At 35.9% G+C, this 21,439-nt stretch overlaps 1 protein-coding gene across 4 annotated transcripts in view; it reads right to left on the bottom strand.

Annotated features, from left to right (window-relative positions):
• Nucleotides 1–10,451: 10,451 nt before the first annotated feature.
• The window catches only part of LOC124638754 (potassium voltage-gated channel protein Shaw-like), an 84,244-nt gene continuing 73,256 nt past the window's right edge, over nucleotides 10,452–21,439 (bottom strand). For 2 of the 4 annotated variants that reach the window (XM_047175827.1, XM_047175828.1), the window contains 5 exons: nucleotides 19,278–19,472; nucleotides 14,570–15,250; nucleotides 14,294–14,429; nucleotides 13,989–14,108; nucleotides 10,452–12,253 (listed from right to left, as the gene is read on the bottom strand). In XM_047175827.1, coding sequence (XP_047031783.1) covers nucleotides 11,847–12,253; nucleotides 13,989–14,108; nucleotides 14,294–14,429; nucleotides 14,570–15,250; nucleotides 19,278–19,472 — 1,539 coding nt within the window. In that variant the 3' untranslated portion in view covers nucleotides 10,452–11,846. Of the gene's footprint in view, nucleotides 12,254–12,577; nucleotides 12,661–12,870; nucleotides 13,148–13,988; nucleotides 14,109–14,293; nucleotides 14,430–14,569; nucleotides 15,251–19,277; nucleotides 19,473–21,439 lie in introns of those variants that run through there. The other 2 variants (XM_047175829.1, XR_006985402.1) reach the window with 2 other exon arrangements.

Here is a 21,439-nt window from a genome sequence, read left to right as displayed (position 1 = left end):
AACGATCTTACCGTCTCGGGTCTTCTAGATTCCGGTTCCGCGGTAACCATTATAGGCAACAGTGCTCATAACATACTTAAAGATTATGGCTTGCCACTTATTGAAAACGATTGCATTACAGTAACGGCAGCAGGAGGTCAAAATTTAAATAGTTTAGGTTATATTAATTTACCAATAAAATTCGAGAATCAATTTCACATTTTGAAGGCACATGTCATTCCCGATATTAAAAGGAACCTGATTTTAGGCATAGATTTTTGGCGTAAATTTAAGATATGTCCAAAATATACTGGTAGCGTTACAATGTTTAATGACATTAATTGCTCATTAGATACTCCTCAACATTCCTTCATACAAGGCTATACTAATCTTGATGAGGCACAAAAGAAACTGGCGGATAGTGTCATCAAACAGTTCGAAGACATTTCTTTTCATCGCAAAGGTTTGGGCGTAACGAGTCTTATCCAGCACCGCATTGAGACGGGTAACGCAGCACCGATTCGTCAACGGTACTACCGACTGTCACCGGAGAAGCAGCGTATTTTGATTGAACAGGTGGATGAAATGCTTTCACTCGACGTAATCGAGCCTTGCGAGAGCGCATGGTCATCTCCTGTTCTGATCGTAAATAAAAAGAACGGCCAGCCTCGGTTTTGCCTTGATAGTCGCAAACTTAATTCGGTGACTAAGCGCGATGCCTATAATCTCCCTTACATATCGGAGATTTTAGACAACTTACGAGACGCGCGCTATTTATCAAGTTTAGACCTATCCAAGGCTTTCTGGCAAATACCTATCGCTGCTGAAGACCGTGAGAAGACAGCGTTTTACGTTCCTGGCAGGGGCACCTTTTGTTTCAAGCGTACTGCTTTTGGCTTGACAAATGCACCGGCTACTCAGCAGAGACTCGTTGACCTTTTGTTTTCCGAGTTTGGCCTAAAAGTCTTCGCTTATTTGGATGACGTCATCATCATTTCTGAAGACTTCAATAGTCACATGACACTACTTTTGCGCGTTTTAGACAAGTTGAAACAGGCTAACTTAACTGTTAACCTCGAAAAGTGCAATTTCTTCAGGTCACAGCTCAAATACCTCGGTTACGTGGTCGATAGCACTGGGCTACGTACAGATCCAGCCAAGGTTGAGGCTATACTCAATTATCCGACGCCTAAAAGTCGGAAGGACCTCAAACGTTTTCTTGGTACTGCCACATGGTACAGACGTTTCGTTCCGAACTTCAGCACTATAGCGGGGCCCTTAAATAAGTTGACTTCCTCCAAAAAGGGCACTCCTCCCTTCAAATGGACTCCAGAAGCTGACTCTGCATTCCAAAAACTTAAGGAGTGTTTAGTTTCTGCCCCCGTACTTTCATGTCCAGATTACTCTAAGCCGTTTGAAGTACATACGGATGCTAGTAGTTACGGTGTCGGCGCAATGCTTACTCAGTCAATAGATGGCAAGGAACATCCAATTGCCTACATGAGTAAGTCATTGACTGCTGCCGAGAAGAACTACAGCATAACCGAGCGCGAAACGTTAGCTGTCATTACCGCTCTTGAGCATTGGCGTTGCTATATTGAAAACGGACAACAGTTTACTGTCTATACCGACCACAGTGCGCTCAAATGGTTCTTGTCATTAAGTAACCCTACTGGTCGACTGGCACGATGGGGCGTACGTTTATCAGCCTTTAACTTTGTTATTAAGCACCGACGTGGTGTAGACAACGTCATTCCCGACGCTTTGTCTAGGAGCGTACCAGTTAGTGCCATTGGTTCTTCCACTTATGTGGACACTAAAGACCCTTGGTACAAAAGTATTTACCACGGTTGCCTAAATGACCCTTCAAAATTTGCAAACTTTATTATTAAAAATAATAAACTGTTCCGGCTTTCTAAAAATAAGCATGAAATGACTTCTGAATTCTCGTGGAAGCAGGTCGTTCCTACTGAATTTCGCGAGCCCATAATTCACGAAAATCATTCCGAGCCTAAAGCAGGACATATGGGCATTTTTAAAACTTACCGCCGTCTTGCGTTACGTTATTACTGGCCAGGGATGTATAAGGACGTTGTTAAATTTGTTAGTACTTGTGATAAGTGCTTAGCCTACAAAGCCCAGAATCATCAGCATTTAGGAGAAATGGGTCGTCCTAAACAATGTTCACGACCATTTCAAATGATCTCTATAGATCTAATGGGACCTCTTCCTACTACAAGAAAGCAGAATAGCTACATATTAGTTATAACTTGTTGTTTTTCAAAATTTTGTTCGATTTTCCCAATTAAAAGAGCAACTGCCGAAATAGTTACAAAAATTTTAGAAGAGTCAGTATTTTTAGTGCACGGCATACCTCAAACTGTATTAATGGATAATGGTACACAGTTTACTGGGAAGGTGACTGATGCCTTATTTAAAAAATATAGAATACCGAACATTTACTTTACACCTAAATACACCCCTCAGGTAAATTTAGTAGAAAGGTATAATAGAACTATTATAACTTGTTTATCCACATACGTAAATGATGACCACAGATCATGGGACTTATTTATTCCCGAAGTACAGTTTGCCATCAACAACTCTGTAAACGAAGCCACAGGTTTTACGCCATCATTTTTAGTTTTCGGCCGTGAACTAGTTTCTTGCGGGTCTCACTATATTAATAATGACCTCGGCAATGAAATACTCTTTTTGCCACGTGATATATACGCAGAAAACCTTGGTTGTTTGGCCAGTACCTTTGATACTGTGCAGTCTAGATTATGGCAAGCCCATGTAAAGAACACTTCACATTATAATTTGAGACGCAAGTTTGCCGAATTTAACGTTGGAGACATAGTCATGAAGCGCGCTTACTTTTTAAGTGATAAGGCAAATCGGTTTTCGAAAAAGTTAGCACCGAAATTTATTAAAGCTAAAATAATTGAAAAGAAGTCTCCCTTAGTTTATGTGCTGCAGGACATGTCAGGTAAAAACTTAGGATCTTGGCACATAAAAGACTTAAAATTATTTGTCGGCAATAGATAATATTTTTTGTTCATCAATTTTAACTATTCAGTATTTTTTTCTTCAAGTTATCTTTTATCTTAATTTATTTATTATTTTAGTTCCCTCTCGCTTACTTTTCCACCTTCACTTGGAACTTCTATTTGTAAAGTGTCAAGTAAATAAGAATACTGGCACTTATAATAGTATGCAATTGTGCGTCAGTTATTTTAATAGATACTAAGAGTAACTGCTGCTGGAGTGTGTTTGAGAGATGTATGAATGAGTGTATTTTGGAAGAATAAACAAATAGTTTAGCAACATAGTTCGAGAACATGCGGATTTTGTCATTTTTTTTAGAGAAATAACAAAATCCTTGACTGTGCGCGGGGGTATTGTAACGTTGTACGTTAATGTCAACGTTTTAAAATACTTGCCTTTTGTTTTTAATCAAAATATTAATATAAGGTGGGTAGAAAAATAAATAAATTAATGTAATGTCTACCTACGGTTGCGTTTAGAAACGCGTACAATTATTTTTTTCGTTAATTAAGTATTATTTATTTCTTTTACTAAACTGATTAACGTATTTTCAAATTCATATTTATTATAACAACTTGGGTCTAGAAATAAAAAAATTGTAACTTAGTTAAAACTTAAAAAACAAACAGTACGTAGTCATTATCTGTATCGGTGCAACGGCAAGTTGAGCCAAATTCGACTTCACGTCATTGTGATATGGTTTCGATTCTTTTACCTGGACTGCTGTACCAATGCAAATCGGATTCGTTCGCTACTCATTCACGGGCGTGTTCCGTGAGTTTCGTTAGCTGCATTAGCGAACCGACCATTTTTAAAATATCATCACGGAAGACACACGTTCACGCGCTCCTTACAAGTACTCACTTTTGCCAGTCCTTAGTGCGTGACGTTAATCGTGGTCTTAACGGTTTTATTTTATAATTTTGAAAACATATTTTTTCAAACTTCGTTTAACTTATTCTCTATATTGTAGAATCAGTGCATCTCCCCGTATTGGGTAAGTGTTGAACAATTCGTGTAATTGCTACCACCCACCTATTGGGTGACGGTTGGCAAATGACTTGCAGATTTCGTCTTTTCTTGCTTTGCACATTGTCGCATCATTTGTAGCCTTTTTCATCATCATAAGCAGTCAGGGTTATTCTTTTCATTTGCTTATCCCTGCATCTTATTTTTTATATGTTTTATACATTTTATATAAAAATTACATTTCAGCTGTTCTCTGTAAACTCCGATTCTGACTGTGAATTTGCACACATTCGCCTTAAGCGCACTGAGCTTCTGCTTCCTGCTTCCGCGGCAAACACAGTCAGAGGAGGACAATCAGAAATGGACATTTATTTGAATGGATGTAAATTCCAGGGTCCAAAGTTCGGGTTCAAAGTTCGGCTTAAATTCCGGGCCACGGCTGATCCGTTGGCCGAACGTCGACAGGCACCGAGAGGCACCGTGCACCGATTACCCTCTACCATACTGCATCACCATCTGCGGGTCGTCCACCCTGAAGCGCCTCCTCGGCTGAGCGTCATCACCGGACATCTCTCCACGTGAAGCCAGGACAGTGCTAGCGCGCTTTACCTCCATATAACAAAATTAATTTTGCTGACGGGCATTCGAATCGCGACCTTGGAAATAAATTTTTATGTTCACAATGTGGGGTTTAATTTAAAATCTAAACCGTCCACACGCTAAACGTGACAACATTATAGTCCGCGAGCTCGCGCAGACACAGGTGCACTCACTCTTCCTATATTATAGTAAGTAAAAGGCAAGGCAGATGATACAAACCAGTTATACACTAGATCATATAGCTATAGGTACAGGAAGGTGCATAAAACTGGGCCAGCGTTGTAAAACGATAAAAATGGCTCGCTGTATATCTAATAGAATGATAGTCTTTTAACACCGTTTGCGTTTTATCACCGGTATAAACGTGGCATTAGCCGTTTTCATTCAGTTTATTTTCCATAAACCTAACTACGATTTGTAGACTGTAACTCATAGTTCAATTAATTTTTGAGTATCTTTTATGTTATTGACCTTTTTAATATTTTCAAAATATTCTACTTAATTGTGTGGTGTTGAAAGGCTCGGTTTGCATGTGCTTTTAAAGGCTTTATATACAGGCACTATATTTTTTATTATTGTAAGCTGGTTACGAGCTGATATGCTTTTACAGCACAACCATTTTGCCTGAAAAATACATGCTGATCATTTTATTTTATTTCTACTTTTATTTTTATATTAACTCTTTGTTAGTCCACTTTTCTATGTATCTCCATCATGTATAGGTACTTACCTACACTCTGTAAACACAAAGTTATAAAAACATACAGCCTTAAATTTCCCCCCATACCTTACAGTTATGACTATCACAATTACGTCTTAATCCTCCAGCAGCCCATCTTAATAAACTGCAGTTTCCTTAATCCCTTTCAGCAGTTAAACGTCTATTATTTGGTCACTAACCGTTAGTTATACACTGAATGGTTATATCATTCTATTTAACGGTCCGTTATGGTACCGGTTCATTTGAACACTGTTCAGGTTGTGATGGCTGGTCGAGTTCTACTGTAGGGTTGGTGTTCAGGATTTCAAGAGATAAAAAAATATTGTACGATCCAAGCTAAAAAAATATGAACTAGGTATATGATTCGCGGGTCTGTGAGCGGTGCATTAAGGTTGGTTCGCAGTCTGTCTATCCATAAATAAAAAAATAATTAGACAGCCTTGTTTTCTATAAATTAAAAAAAAATATATATAGGTATTTCATGAGGATTGTTATATATTTGTAAACGTGCACCAAAGAAACTTCTTACATGAGTCTAAGAATTGGACAACCCTACCTATAGATGTACCCAGCTCATCTAAGAAAGGTTATTACCGACAGATGGTGCGACTATATCCTCTGAGCAAGGGTTGATAGCCGACAGTCCATAAGACGCTACCTCTTGGTAACTATCTTGTAATCTGAGATATCTTGATTATAAAGGGATTTTTTCTGCTTTTAATGATTTAATTTATTTTTCCACTGTTTGTTTATTACCTTCTCTTAGCTAACACAAAAAGCTTTCAGAAACATACTATGTAGTTGACTCCAAATCTTACCTTATTTTTGCACTACCGTATCATTCAGCCAATATCAAGTCTTAATAATTAAGACTTGAAATTATTTCAATGTCGATAAATTATCACTTCAAAAACAGTATCTATTAATACCTTATTCTTAACTAATTTCAAAAACGATCCCTTCCATGACCCCTTATCGAACGTGCATGAAATATTCAAATTGTATCGGCTTGTAACAGTATAAACTATTAGGGTCACTCCTATCTAGTCCAATATTCACCTTAATAGTCGCTTTATGGCAGTATTAAATTTGTTTATGGTGACCCCTACCTTCATAGGTTTACCTGAAGGAAAGAAATTGATAAAACATTTTTAGTTAATTTGGAAAGACTGGCTTTTTTGATATGAAGTCAGACAGAGAAGTATGGAAGAAGAATATATTGTTTCGATCCCCAATAAATAGATAATAAGTGATTGTATGGTTGCTTGCTAAGTATTATTGACTTATTTTACTAATTTTGCACAAGGTAGATTAACTAATATACTATGCAAAGAGAAGAGACATCCTGTTACATATTTGGTAAATAATATTACTAAAAAATGTTAGGAAAATATGAAATAAAACAACAATATAATTTCACATGTTTAATGAACATTTTTTTCAAATAATTTGTTTTCGTATTGTTCAAAATTGTATATGTATATATAGAACGCTATATAATAACATCAAAGCCCTGTTTACTCACTGTGAAAGCCTTACAACTACGTCATTGCTCGTGAGTGTTCCATTTCAGACACAGTGTGTCACCGTGTCGTAAGTTCCTTCAGAATCTTCACACAAAGTGACACGGTGGCTAACACTGTGTGTTAATTGGAAAACGTTATTGGTATACCATCAGTAATTTACAAAATGGAAATTATAAAACAGCAGATGTATGTAATTTACGTTTATTGATTTTACAGCTTATTCGAAAAAAATCCTGTGTTCGTGTTATTTTTTAAAATATTTTGAAACCTTTTGAAGGTTTTCAGTATTACGATATTAGATAAAGGCGTTGAATTTTACAAGTTCTTATTTAGTAAAAAAACATTTGGACTGAATATGTTTTATTCTCTTAAGAGAATTTAAAGGGTTAACAAAAATAACGCTTGAGTTTACATAATTTTGGATTTATCAAACATTTTCCTTTGGTTATAATCACGATAGTATTAAAAACATAATGATACCATTTTCGTCTCACAATTCCACTTAATTTTTAAGTGCAAAACTCAAACTTATTTTAACAAGACCCAAATGAAAGTAAGTACAGCTACTTCGAGTAGGCTTAAAGAATTAAGTACAAAACTTTATGTCCGTGGTCCTCAAAATCCGCTTTAAGAAATTTATTTACATATATATTTAGCATAAAGTAGAAGGAAATAATAAAGCTATGCGCTACGTGCTTAAAACCAACTTAGAGAAAGAATATACACCATGAAATGTTAAATTCGTCATAGTTCCTTAGCGAGAAAGGATGGTAGTACAATTTATCATGTTTCATTTCCAAAGTGAGTGGTAAGAGTGCACACTATAAACTTTTGGTCGGCCGATAGTTTTTTCAGCTCATGAATTAATATGAAGATGAATGGTAGTTATTACCCACATAACAATGGTCAGGTATTATAAGCCGACAATCAGACTGACTGAAAACTTTAATCGGAATCAATTTTTTTTGGCGATGTTCGCATCAACTGTCGGCCGACTGTTTAGTCTGCGTTCTGCGGTAATGGCAAAACCATTTCATGGCACGTTCCTCGATTGGACGAGATCGTGAAAGCTCGGGTCTGCAATAAACAATGTGTAATGGCTCATTTTTCTTCTATATGGAGATATTGATCGCGATAGTACGCCTGTAAATACCGTTTGACTTTTAAATAGAGCGGTAAAACAGATGTTGCTTCCATGTTAAGAGGTTAAAAAAGAGTTATAAAATAGAGTGGTGACAAGGTATTATGGAAAGTTCTTGGTGACTTAGACTGATCGAAAGAGTATCACAGAATTGCGATGCTATATCGCTTCCAAGAGATGTACCGCAACACCTCGTGCAAGTTAGGGACAGGTTCGTATCACGTCTTTTAGAAGTTATGTTCGTATTTTTAACGAATAACGTAGATATTAATTTGTGAACTAGACAATGTATTGTCAAAGAAAACTGTACAGTAGCAATTCACGTCGCAATTTTCAGAGTTGTGCTTTTCTCGGTTTGTAATTCCGTATTTGTACTCTAAGGACTTATTTCAGTATGTTTTAGTAAATGGTTGCCTTTATAACCAATTAACCTATTTTGATTTAAACTTTCAACGCGCCAATCAGTTAGCCAACTTTACAAACTTAATTATATTAGTTTTAATTACAATGCGATGTTAAAACCGCGGGGTTGCCAACACCAGGTATTGTGGCACTATGAGGCCAATTGCAAAACTTATTTGGCTGAAAATCAAATTTTCCACCAGTTTATTTCAAAAGCAATTTTATGTGCAGCTTGCGTGTGGTACAAATTATAACTTTCAAGATGGCCTCAAAATGGAAACTATTTCTGAAGCGGAAAGACGGTGAAGAAGATTTATGACACTTGAATGTTAAAGAACTGTTTTGTGGCATGCTCCAAATATTATTATTATTTTTTACTTTAGTAAGTATAAGTTCAGTAGAACTTACTAGTAAATGCATCACTGGAAACAGCTGTATAAATAAGGACTGGTTGACATGAATATAATGAAGACGAGATATGTACAAGAAGGGTTCAAAAATAACGTCTTAATTTGCAGTAAAGAACCACCATAAGCCAGTGGATAAGCCCTAAAAATGGCCAGTGTTAACAAAATAATCCGAAAACAAGGACAATAATTAACATACTTGTCACACATTAATTTTGGAGCACATGATTTTGCAAACCACGTCACGTCCCATCAAACCCCAGCTTAGGACCGGCGGGCAATTTATATGAATTTTAACAGCTCTGATGATGAATACCCACAAACTGTAGCCTTGTTAGGTCAGGGCGAGGTCATAAATTATTTCCAAATAGGGTTGTCGGCTACCGACACAGTTACTTTGTACGTGTGTATAAACAGTACTTGGAACCTTCTCACACTATGATAACACCCTCTTTTGTTCTAGTCTATTGTTGGCTACTTTTGTATAGATTTGTTAAAGTCAAGTTCCAGGAAAATTAAGTTACTTTGTAATGCTGCGCGAATAAATGTTTTAATTTGAGATTGTTATTTTATGTTTATTTTCAGATGTACTTCTTTCACGATCTCGATCCACTTGGAATTCAATTGTAATTGGCTTATTTTTAGACGAAATGTTATTGTTATTTGCGTCAAACAGATTATAGTTAAATTGATGTTTATTCGAATATCATACTAAGCTGGTACCTGTAATTTAAGTAATTGTAGTAATCAAATGATGTCAGAAGTAAGCCAGCAGGTTAGTAAACAAAATGAAAAGGAAAATAAATTACATAACTTTATAGCCAAACTTTTCGTCTTAAATTACAAAATACATTTTTTTAAACAAAACGTTGTGCTATCTAGGTAACATTAAAATGCATTTGATGCGTTAAATAGATTTGTATGCGTTAATGTTTGTTAGTACAAGTAAAATGAAATGAAAATTAAATAATTGATAATTTCGATATGGTACCGATTTTCGTGTCAAGATTGCATAGATGGTTACAAGCAGTTTCTACTGGATCAATGAAATTGTCACTTACAGTATACAGTATACAGGTATTTGTTACTAGATGGAGTATTTCAAACACCAAACTGTTACGAGATTATTTCAAAAAATATTTTCAGATATAGTTTCTTTATGGGAGTTGATATATAGTTAAGTATAGCTACAGCGCTGTTTTCTTGTATGTAGATGACCTATTAGTTCTTCCCCGAGTTCTGTATAACGAGTTCTTCAATAACGTTAATTGAGTAAAAACTGCTTGTACTTTACGAATCTTGACACATGATATATATAAAACCCACACATTATTTTATTTATTTTATAAAACATCAATGGCCTTACTACAAAAACTTTAACCCCTGTTTTACACTTGTCTAATAAAATTTTGTCTGCAAAATGAACCGTATGTCAACATCATAATTTGTCATTTTTTTAGACAAGACATAAACTGACATTTAAAAGTTTTTGTGGTAAGACGGTAAGGGTCCCCGAATTTAGACATGACTTTCAATTTATTTTAAGGAAAAAATTCTCAATCGTTGCTAAGCAACATATAAACAAAAGAAGCCCACTTTACATTTTCTACGCGTTGTACCCCTTCATTGCTATTTTGTATACAGCTCTTTTTCCCAGTAGTCGTGTGAATACGCATATCTTTAGACTCAATAACAAAAAGTGAGAAAGCCTGTATTAGGCCTCGGTGGAATTGCTCCAACCAACGTATTTTCAGACCAAGAAACGAGGTCAGATATAATGGCAAGTCTTCATTTTATTTCATCGTGGCTATGATTACACCGTTATTCATCTTTAACAAGTCGCAATGAAAGGGCTAACTTTGTATAAACGCTGTTTTCTATGATAGCACTCTCAAGTTTTCTTGAGCGTCGAGCTTAGTATTCATTTGTATTTTCAAAACGCCAAAGAAATTATCAGCTGTGTTACTGTATTTTTTGTTAAGTTAAATAATTTCTTTAACACTATCTACGCTTATTAATAATTTATGCTATTTATATTTATCTATATACATGTAAAACAGGTATATAACACCAAGAATGAAAGAAAGTGCCAATGATATGTGTTGTCTAGTGATTATTATTAACTGTTAAAGATACAAAATTATTAACGCTACTAGTATTTACAATAAAATTATTGTTAGCTTATTTGGAAGAGGTGAAGCTCGATTTGATTCTGAACTGAATATAGAATGAACATTTATTTCGAAAATAGTTTTACGTAATACAGATAGTTAATCACCCAAAATTGGAGTAAACAATATAAGGGATTGTGCTGTAGTTTCATGTTCTTGTTTATATAAAACGGAAACTTTGCTTGTTGAGGAAATCAAGTTTAATATTTGTATTTATTAGACCTAAACAAGCTCCACCTCTCTCACTAATGGACAGTAAACATACTTCACTATGATTACGAATTTTCTGGTCATTAACGATGACTACGCGACCAGTATAACTAGAGGCTCGAGGTCAACACTTTGCTTATGTAGGAGAAAGATAAAATGGGCCTGTCTATACTGGTCGTTGGCTTACAATTATTTTTTACTAGATTGTGATAGCAGCTATTCTAAATACGTATGTGTTATAAAATGTTAATAAGTGCTGTAAACACTTAGCTATCTTACGTCTATCACGGCCCTGAATGCACTTACGAATAAAAGACTATATCATGATTATTTATATCAATTTTATATAGAATCGTAACTGCTTTCAAAAAAGGCTTTTATGCAACTATTATAAACTGACACCGACTAGTTTGTCTATTTTAATCGTATTTTAAGTCTTCCAATTAGAATACTTTTGTAATATCATTATTCTTTTGGGCTTGCCATTTTCTATCCTTAACTTTTCTGGTTTTTCGCTTCCGGATGATGACACTGACAAATCTTTCCTTCTTGGTTCATTCTCTTAGACATTCTTTACTAAAAGAATGAATTTCCTTTATCTTTTATTCTTTATAGCAAGCGACTTTTAAAAACATTCTTAGCACTATTGGTCAATATATATCAATAATGTTATGTCGAAGCAGACGATTTCCTTTTCTCCGTCTTATTGTCCCTTAATTTCGTTTCATCCAATGACTCAATCTTATGATCCCTCAACAGTGGCGTACGAGCATCCGTCCTCTCTTCATTACCTTTGTCTCTGAATATATCATTCTTGAAGTTCATAACTCTGACGGTGTTATCACTCTCAACAGACTCCTGACGGCTGCACGATTTACTGTTTTCTTTGTTGTCATCATTCTCCTGATCTTCTGATTTTTCGCTATGATAGGCCATATTGTCGAAACATTGTGCGGGTACTATGTTCACGGATTTCATCATTGGTATGGCAATGGCGAGCGCAGGGCTCATCCCTTGGGGGCTGGGTGAGAGGCGAGTCGTGACCGATAGGTCCATTCCCGGCATCAAAGTTGCAACTGTAGGAAATAAAATGAACAATTATTATCATGTCTTTGACTAGTCATACACAAATGGTTAAGAAGGTTAATTTAACAATCATGCAGATGCATGCTCATTTATCCGGGATAAATATTTTTTGTTTTGGTAAATGAATTGTAATCAATATAAGGAAAACGAGATATAGATTAGAGAAAAGAATATAAGAACGAAATTTTACATTGACAGACTTTCACAAGACAAAACTAGTGCTAGGAAAACACGAACATTAGTTGTACAATTTAAAAAGCACAAATATGACACTGTGTTAGTGTAGAATATTAGTGTAATCACTAAAAGTGTACCGATGTGACGGGCTGTGAGTTTGGTACTTCGTTTGTTGTTTTGTTTTGACTATTTAATGGTGGTAGAGGTGTGTGGTTGTTGCCTGAAAAAACACTGAAACATCACTATCTAGAACATAAGGGATCAACGATGTTTATTCATAATAATCGATCAAACAAGCATTCACGGATAATGCAAAATGAAATAACCATTAGAAAATTATTTAAAACTCATAATATATCTACGACAACACCAATTTTGGAAGCAAAGCAAGAGTTCGGGGGTACAAACACAGATATACAAATTCCCGAACCTTCATCCCCTCGAAGCAAAGGGACCTAGACGGTGGATCCAGTGCTGCTTGTAGATACTGCCATGTGCAAACATGATAATGACAATGGTAATGATTGATTAGTGACTAAAGATATATTAGCATTCCTGTAAGCTAAATCCGAGTGTGCAGGCGATATAGAAAGCCCGTTCGGTTCCAACGGCGTTGTGTGATGCTTTCTAAAGCATGTTTAAATTTTTTCTTTTGCAGTTGTTTGGTGTCGTTTGGATCATAGCCTCTAGCTCGCTACGATCACCATCTGTGGAGGATTACATTGCATAAGCTACTGTTAGTCACGTGACTAGGTTATTAGAATTTATATTACCAAATTCATTATCAATGACTTTGTAACGCAGGGCGACGAACGCGCCTAATTTATTTACAGATTCTGCTTTGTTCAGTAATTTAGGGATTGTGATCTTGTTTAAATTCTTTGAAATTTTCATGTTGATCCAAATGTTTAAGGAAAGTTTTGAGAACATTTCGCGAATGTAAAACTGTTTATTTATATAAAAAAGTTTTATAATTTCTGAGTACTATTCATAGTATCATCAAAGTCATTGATAATTAATTTTAGCCACATCTAAATCAAACGCAGGATTATGCTCAATTAGTCCAGTTAGTTTGTAAGTTACCAATTGTATGGTGTATCTTTCATGTTCAATTTCACCAGTGAATGTGATCTGTTCATCTATTTCAGTGAAAAACGCCAATTTGTTATTATGTCCATCAAATTCTGGCTCTACATCGTGAATTAAAACATTTATAGTGCTTAAAACTACAAGTGGATTACAAAGGCCTACTGTCATAGTAACATCTGCCTTCCGAGAAAATTTTGAAGAATATTGTACAGTTAGGCTATGGCTGTTTATTCCACAGTTTTAAGTGTTTACAGTGAGATTGTGAAGCTATGAATAAGTTTAGTTGATATATTTTATTTCTAGTATTAGATTCAGGATTATCAAAGAATTAATTATTTTTATTATCATGCAGATTTGTATTGTGATTATCATCATTAGAATTTTACTGTACATTAATATTACCCACAGCTTCAAAATTTTGTGACATAGATTAATATAGTGGTTTATCATATTACTTACCCATATTAGGGCCTATCATGTCTTTAGGATGGTTCGTTTTGATGGCATTCATTCTGCGGTTCACTACCTGAGGACCCATGCCTGGTGCTAGGGGGTTAGGAGCACCTGGTACTGGGGCACCTGGATACCAATTTTCACTTTAACATCATCGAGATGAATTAATGCTACAACTTTATCATATAACTTGTGCATAGTGGCTATGATTTTACCATGATCATGTTTTGGTGCTAATGATCTATCAGAGATTTGACAGGTTTTCGAGGGTAGGTTTGCTCAACAAATATAAGGATTTTTGGAAAACTTACGCATGGGTGGCCTAGTAGGCTCAACGTTGATGACTCTTCGCCTCTTCTTGGGTAGTTTGGCTCTCGCTTGTGTGTGCGAGTAGTACATGGCGAAGTTGGATACTATGACGGGCACCGGAAGAGCTATCGTTAGCACCTGTTACAGAAAGGTTTTTTATTAAACTTAAACTTTTGGTAAGTTTCCATTTTAATTTTTACACAGCTAAAAACATGTTTGTTAATCGTGGCGGTATTATGCAGTTAAAAAGCGGAAGATTTTTTGTTGCTCATACTTACGCCTGCCAACGCGCAGAGCGCACCGACAAACATGCCAACATAGGTCTTCGGCGCCATATCACCATACCCAACAGTGGTCATCGTGACCAGCGCCCACCACAGCCCCAGAGGTATGCTGTTGAAGTCGTTGTGAGGATTCGTCTGTATCCTCTCCGCGTAGTACACCAGGCTCGCGAATATCACAATACCCAGTACAAGGAAGAACACTAGAAGAGTCAGCTCCTTCGCCGACGCCCTGAAGGTCTGAATCAAAATTTTGAGACCCGAGGAGTGTCTCGTGAGTTTGAACAGCCTCATAATCCTGATGATGGAGAAGAACTCCAAAATGTCCGCGTTCTCGACGTGAGACGCGTACTTCTGCAGGATGAGGTCGATGTAGAAGCTCATTGTGGCGATATAATCGATGATATTGACGGAAGATTTGACGAATTCACACTTGTTGGGTGACGAGATGAAACGAACGAGGATTTCTAAGGTAAACCACGCGTTGCACACACATTCTATATAGAAGAAGGCTATATGGGCGTTTGTTTGCACTTTGTCCAACGCCCAACCTTGCGATTGGTTGGCTGTCGTCACTGTATAGTTTCTAATCACTGGCACTCTCATGTCCGGGTGAGTTTTTAGACAGAACGATATTATTGATACGCATATGAAGAACACTGATATGACGCCGATGATCTGAAATAAAAAAATCCTGTTATTCTTATAATCCACAAGTCTTAAAAATATAAGAGTTACTAGCTCTTGCCACGCGATTAACTAGTCATATTAATTCCGGTAGCGAATTGAGAGAGATCAACTTTGTACAAATTAAAGCAACAGCAGACTTTTACCCTTCAGCGGGACATAAAAATGACTGCGTTTACATTGTTATGTAAAAAATAATTAAAGTAAATACAGGGCCTTTATTGCAGGAATTAAGGGTGCTTTTATTTACTGAAACACGAACGGTTAACAAGCTAAATGATAGTATTTATACAGAGCGGAGTTTTGCGCAAACGTTAAAAAGGTTGTCTGAGGAAAAAAACAAGTACAGTGAAGCTTGTTCTTCAGTAATGAGTATGGTAATGACAGTATATTTTGGACTTCATGATTGTCTAGAAATAACTGACTTGGTGCTGGTGAATATTAAAACATAAGTAATTTTGTAGACTTTTTGAATTTTGGTATTTTGAGCATCATTTCTTTTAAGAACCAAAATATACCTGCTAATATATTTTGTGCTACACCTTATACATTATGTACGTTCATAAAATACTACCATGTTTTCGGAAAATTGGTATCAATTACGATTAATGGTTGTACTTTACCGGTTTCAACCGAATTTCAGCATAAACTTCGTTGGAACCAAGTTTTAACGTAAGCAATTTGGTTATCGGACTGCAAATTAAGTTTTTTAATGAAGTTTCGGACGCCAACGTTGCTGGCTGCGATGTCCAATATTTAATGAAATATCCAATAATTTGTCGATGAGACCGACTATAATCATCATTCAACAGTCTTTTTACTTTTCCCGAGAAGGAAATATTTTTAATCACTATGCTTGCTCAAAGTATTGGCAATTTCAAGTTAGTTGTCAAAGGATGATGGGTAAAATTGGCCGGTATATCCAATAAAAACCATTCGCATATCAAATGATAGCTTATACCCTAAGCTTCATTTTTTATTATGGGCAAAACATTGTAAACCACCGGAGAACGAAGATTCAACACCTGATAGCATAGGACAGCCCATGGACTTGAACCACTTCATTGTGTATGGGAGGGATGTTTAAGTGCATTATTATTGACAATAATTATCAGAATGAGTCACAGAAGGTGTCTGTACCCATATTTTCCAATTTTATTGAAAAAAAAAAGATTATTTAGCAGGTAGTATTATCATATTTAGTGCACCTGCCATGAAATTTCTCCTCCACCTAAAGGTTGACTGGTAGAGAACGCCTAAGGCGTTAAGTCCGCCTTTGTACATTGTTTTTTTTGTAAAATGTGTGCAAAAAGTATAATAAAAAAAAAAAAAAAAAAAAAAAAAAAAAAAAAAAAAAAAAAAAAAAAAAAATAGTATTTACAACGTATAGTGTACGTAATTCGCCGTTCTGGTGAGTCTAACCGGCAAAACCAATGAAAACCGTTTATATATCAAATGATAGCTTATACCCTAAGCTTCATTTTTTATTATGGGCAAAACATTGTAAGCCACCGGAGAACGAAGATATGACACTTGATAGCATAGGATAGCATATGGGCTTGAAACACTACATATTTTGTATGGAACGGATGTTTAAGTGCATTATTATTGTCAATAATTGTCAGTACGAGTCACAGAAGGTGTCTGTGCTCATATTTTCCAATTTTATTGAAAAAAATAAAAAATTAGCAGGTAGTATTTACAACGTATGGTGTACGTATTTCGCCGTTCTGGTGAATCTAACCGGCATAACCAATGAAAACGGTTTGTATATCAAATGATAGCTTATATCCTAAGCTTCATTTTTTATTATGGGCAAAATTGTAAACCACCGGAGAACGAAGATATGAGACGTGATAGCGTAGGACAGCTATGGATTTTAACCACTACATTTAGTTTGGGAGCAGTGCATTATATTATTGTCAATATCAGTCAGGAAGTGAACAGAAGGTGCATGTGTCCATTAAAAAAAAATAACAGTATTCACAAAGTAAGGTGTACGTATTCCGATGTTCCTTCAATTCATTAACTTCAATTTTTGTTATGGTTGGAACATTTTTAACCACAGGGGTAAAAAGATATCAGTCCTGTTACCTGCTGCCTACGACTGCCTATGGAATTAAACCACTTTGGCACGTATGTTATATAAAGAAACCCTATCTTCTTATTAAAAATAACGTAAGTAGCTTTTCCACCACTGAAAGATTTTTCAAATCAGCTCAGTTAAGCAATTGCACAGACATCATCTAATGGCCAGGATAATACATCTTGCTTTGAAATACAATCCTGTGGAATTGGAGGTGTGCTGGCATCAATTTATCATCACCAATGACTGTCCACTGTCCTGGCTAACAAGCCTGATGTGCCATATGATGAGAGCTCTGTGAAAGCTGACAAACAACTTAAATAACTTTATTCTACTGAGTGAACCCCTCATGTATCCTTGCGGTCCTGACCACCCGTTTGGTTATCTACTATTTGTGTATCACTAAATAGTATAAAACAAAGTCGCTTTTTCAGTCATTTTATCCCTATGTCCCTTTGAAAGCTTAACTCTTCCAAACTACGCAACGGATTTTGATACGGTTTTTTAATATCTGGGGGCACAACAGTGCCCCAGTCAAGTCTGAGCCAAGCGGGCACAGCCGTACCATCCTTTTCTCGAAGCGTTTCGCGGCTATTTCGCCCCATTTGTATCATCCATGTGGACAAAGCTAGGAGTTTAGGTTAGGTTAGGTATAATATATTATTATATTCAAAGATAGAGTGACTGAAGAGGAAGGTTTGTATGTGTAATAACATCAGTTAAATAGTGAGGAAATACCGTTTTCCCGCGCGAAGCTGGGGTGGGTCGCTACTTTTCTAATAATTCGACAACCCAGGGCCGACTATCCTGGTGCCGCAGAACGAGGAAATGCTATCTCCAATAATGGAAATAGTATACGGTGGTAGAAGTAAAAGTTTTAATGTTTTGTTTTGCTATTAAAACAATTATGCCTAGTTAAGACCGATTTTTATTGATAGTGTACCCTAGGCTTATTTCAATAAGTGATAAGTTGACGAAAATACATCATACAATGAATTTTTCTACTATAGATTTTATTTTAACTAAAAAAAATAGGTGCAAAAGGTATAACTCTTTTCTGCCCGACTGTACTTATTTCCGATCGATTCTTGACATGAACTGTTTTATTTCAGTAACTGTAGGGTATAAGCAATAATATAATATACATTAGAACTTTATTGGTTATCAGGCCAGGGTTCATACAAAATTGCCCATCATCCTTTGTTAAAAAAAATAGGATTTTTAAGATTATGTATTTTTACTATATGGTAAAAAAAATCCGTCTGAACTACCTACATGTCACAAAAAAGGACATTTTGTTGCAAATTAAAGTAAAAAAAACAATGATACATTTTTGCAGGTTCGGTGCTACAACCCTGAAATGTCTAAATTAGAATATATTAAAGATTAGCATAAATTTGAATTAAAACAGGCCTCTGGAGGAGCTCGGTGTAATACTGCACAATATTTTACACTTCATAAAGTCAAAAGATTACATTTTGGCATTTAAAGTATTTTAAGTAGCACTTTTGTTTTAAACTGTTGGCCAGATGTTTTGAATTTAATTTGAATTTGTTAATATTTAAATTGGTGTTTTTAATAGGATCAGCAAAATAATTATTGTTATTCGATTTTAAAATACGCGCTATAATTAGTGATCTTCTACAGAAGTAGTGAAATGATCCGCTAGTTTAAAACTTTTTTTTAGAAGTATTACTGAAATTACCTATAACTTTTACAAATCTACTATCCTTACATAAAAACATATACTTTCACTGTACCAAGTATTCTATGTGTGTTCTCGCGATTTCATACTTTCCGTACCCGCATAAAATGTGGCATGTACCAGAAATAGTGTATCTTCAGTAGTTTCTAGGCCGTGAATAAAGAACATAACAAAAAAGTCCTCCTAAAATATAATATAATATAGTATAGTTAAAAATCTTCAGTTACCTTCGCAGCATTAGAACTGTAGGGCTCATCAAAGAGCGACCACATCTGTGGCTTGAGGTGCTGCCACCACGACACCGTGCCCTTCATGTAGTCTTCCTCGAAGCCGAACTTGCGAGCTACCTCCTCATCAGTCGGCTTCTCCGTGTCGAGGTCCAGCCGGTCGAGGACGGCTAGAGTTTCTTGGGTGTCTCGATGCTGGGAGAAAACATAAATATTTTGTTATAACTTTAGGATCATCCTTTCAGCCACAGCGGCTAAAACCCGAGGAAATATCAGTTGTGCAGGACATAATTATAAAGCATTTAGGCAGACAGAATATGCGCTCTATACTTAACATTGCCCGATAGGATAGCAATCCGATCAACCGAAGTAAGATCAGGGTCACTAATTTCCAAACTTCGAACTGCTTCGTAAAATATTCCTATCTTTAATTTCCATTATCTTTTATTGAATTTCATAAGTCTCGAGACAATAAAAAATCGTAATGTACCATTCTTCTCATTAAACTTAAGATCTGCCTTGTGACTGCATTTATTTCTGCTTGAAGATACAAAATCTGCGGGTTGTTCGAAAGAGATACCGCGGCCCTGGTACATAAAAGGCCCACGACGGAACACGACGGTTTTTAGTCAGTAAGATTCTGACACTCCCTCACCGCTGCTAACCCACAGCGGGAGGGGTCATTTGATGATTTTTAACGTCGATAAAAAAAAAGATACAAAATAATTGCGCCAAAAAAAAGTAATAGCGTAACTACGACCCATTAATTCATTAAACAGACAAATTGAAGGCTTTCAAGCAGAAATAATACATTAAAAATAATATCAGAAGCCGCGACCGATCCGATTTTAATTTCGCATTTAAGTTGAAAACAGAATTAATTGGACAAAGGTTTCGATTGCGCGCGATATAAAATATGAGGGTAGGACCGCAAAAATATTTCATATCGGGCCAGTGGTCGAAATAATAGGAAATATCGGACCCACAATCATTGGGCCTGAAACCCATTGCTCTGGGAATGTAATTGGAATATATTATTTTCTGTTTTCGGTTGGCCAGAGAGGCATCAAGAATAATGTTTTGCATTTTTGATGTTTACGGTTATGGAACATTGCTAACCCTAGTTGATAATCATATCGGAGGTATTTCTTGATCATAATTTATGTATTTACTTTTAATCTGCTTGAAAGTAAATATATAAATTAATATGAATAAAACCAAAGACCTTTAAGTTACAATCTTGTTCTAGACTCAATCTAAACGTCCATACCGTTAATCTAAACATTTCTAAACTTGCTATGTCTCAAAATAAAAATATTTCCATCGAGTTAAACTGGATAGAAATATTCAAGGATTTCAGCAAACACGAAAGGTAAAGCTTACCAAAATAAACCTTACACAAACAAGCCAAAAACCAAACAAATCTAGATATATTCATACACGAAGAGAAAACAAGATGAACATTTATTTGCCGAAGCCATTTCACCAGCGCTTCACGTCCGAACGACATGCTAACATATACGTCACGTACACTGCACTGCAGAATAAACTGCACACTCGTAATGCTCCGTGTGTTTGCACTGTAGTGTAAAATTTAGGGGAAAGTGGAAAGGTTTGTTTAGGGGGTTTTATTGTTATAGGGTCGTTTTATGATGGTTTGTTGAGTGCATCATGTTTTTTTGACTACGTTTTTTTGACTCTCTTAATTTCGGCGGTTTCACTCGTGCCCTGCTACACTGCTTGTCGCACCCGGATTAAAACAAGCCACTGTATTTTTGCCTTAAACTATCTGGGTGTCATTTCCATTTAAGCCCGGTTCAATAGTTTCGGCGTGAAAGCACGATAGATAGTTACTTTTAGTAATAATATGGTTTATCTAAACTTCTTAAGTTTGTGTGAAGTGTATTATAGTTTATTTGAGCTCTAACATTTCAACAAACCTAATTTGAATCACCCCCCATAAACTTATAGCTACCTCCGTGACATAAGCCTTAATAAAAACCAGATCCATTTTACTATGTAGCTTTTTTTCCAACTCCTATGACAAATATACATAAAACTACAAACTTGGCTGAACACGGCACGGCATTAAAATGCGGACAAGTTCTTAAATCCACGTGAATGAGGAAAACTTGGTGGTTCAAACGTGACGGATAGTTCAA

The sequence above is a fragment of the Helicoverpa zea genome, chromosome 18, assembly GCF_022581195.2.
Source record: "Helicoverpa zea isolate HzStark_Cry1AcR chromosome 18, ilHelZeax1.1, whole genome shotgun sequence".
NCBI classification, from domain to species: Eukaryota; Metazoa; Arthropoda; class Insecta; order Lepidoptera; family Noctuidae; genus Helicoverpa; species Helicoverpa zea.
Note: the sequence above shows the minus strand (reverse complement) of the source record. Positions and strands in the feature narration are given on the sequence as shown.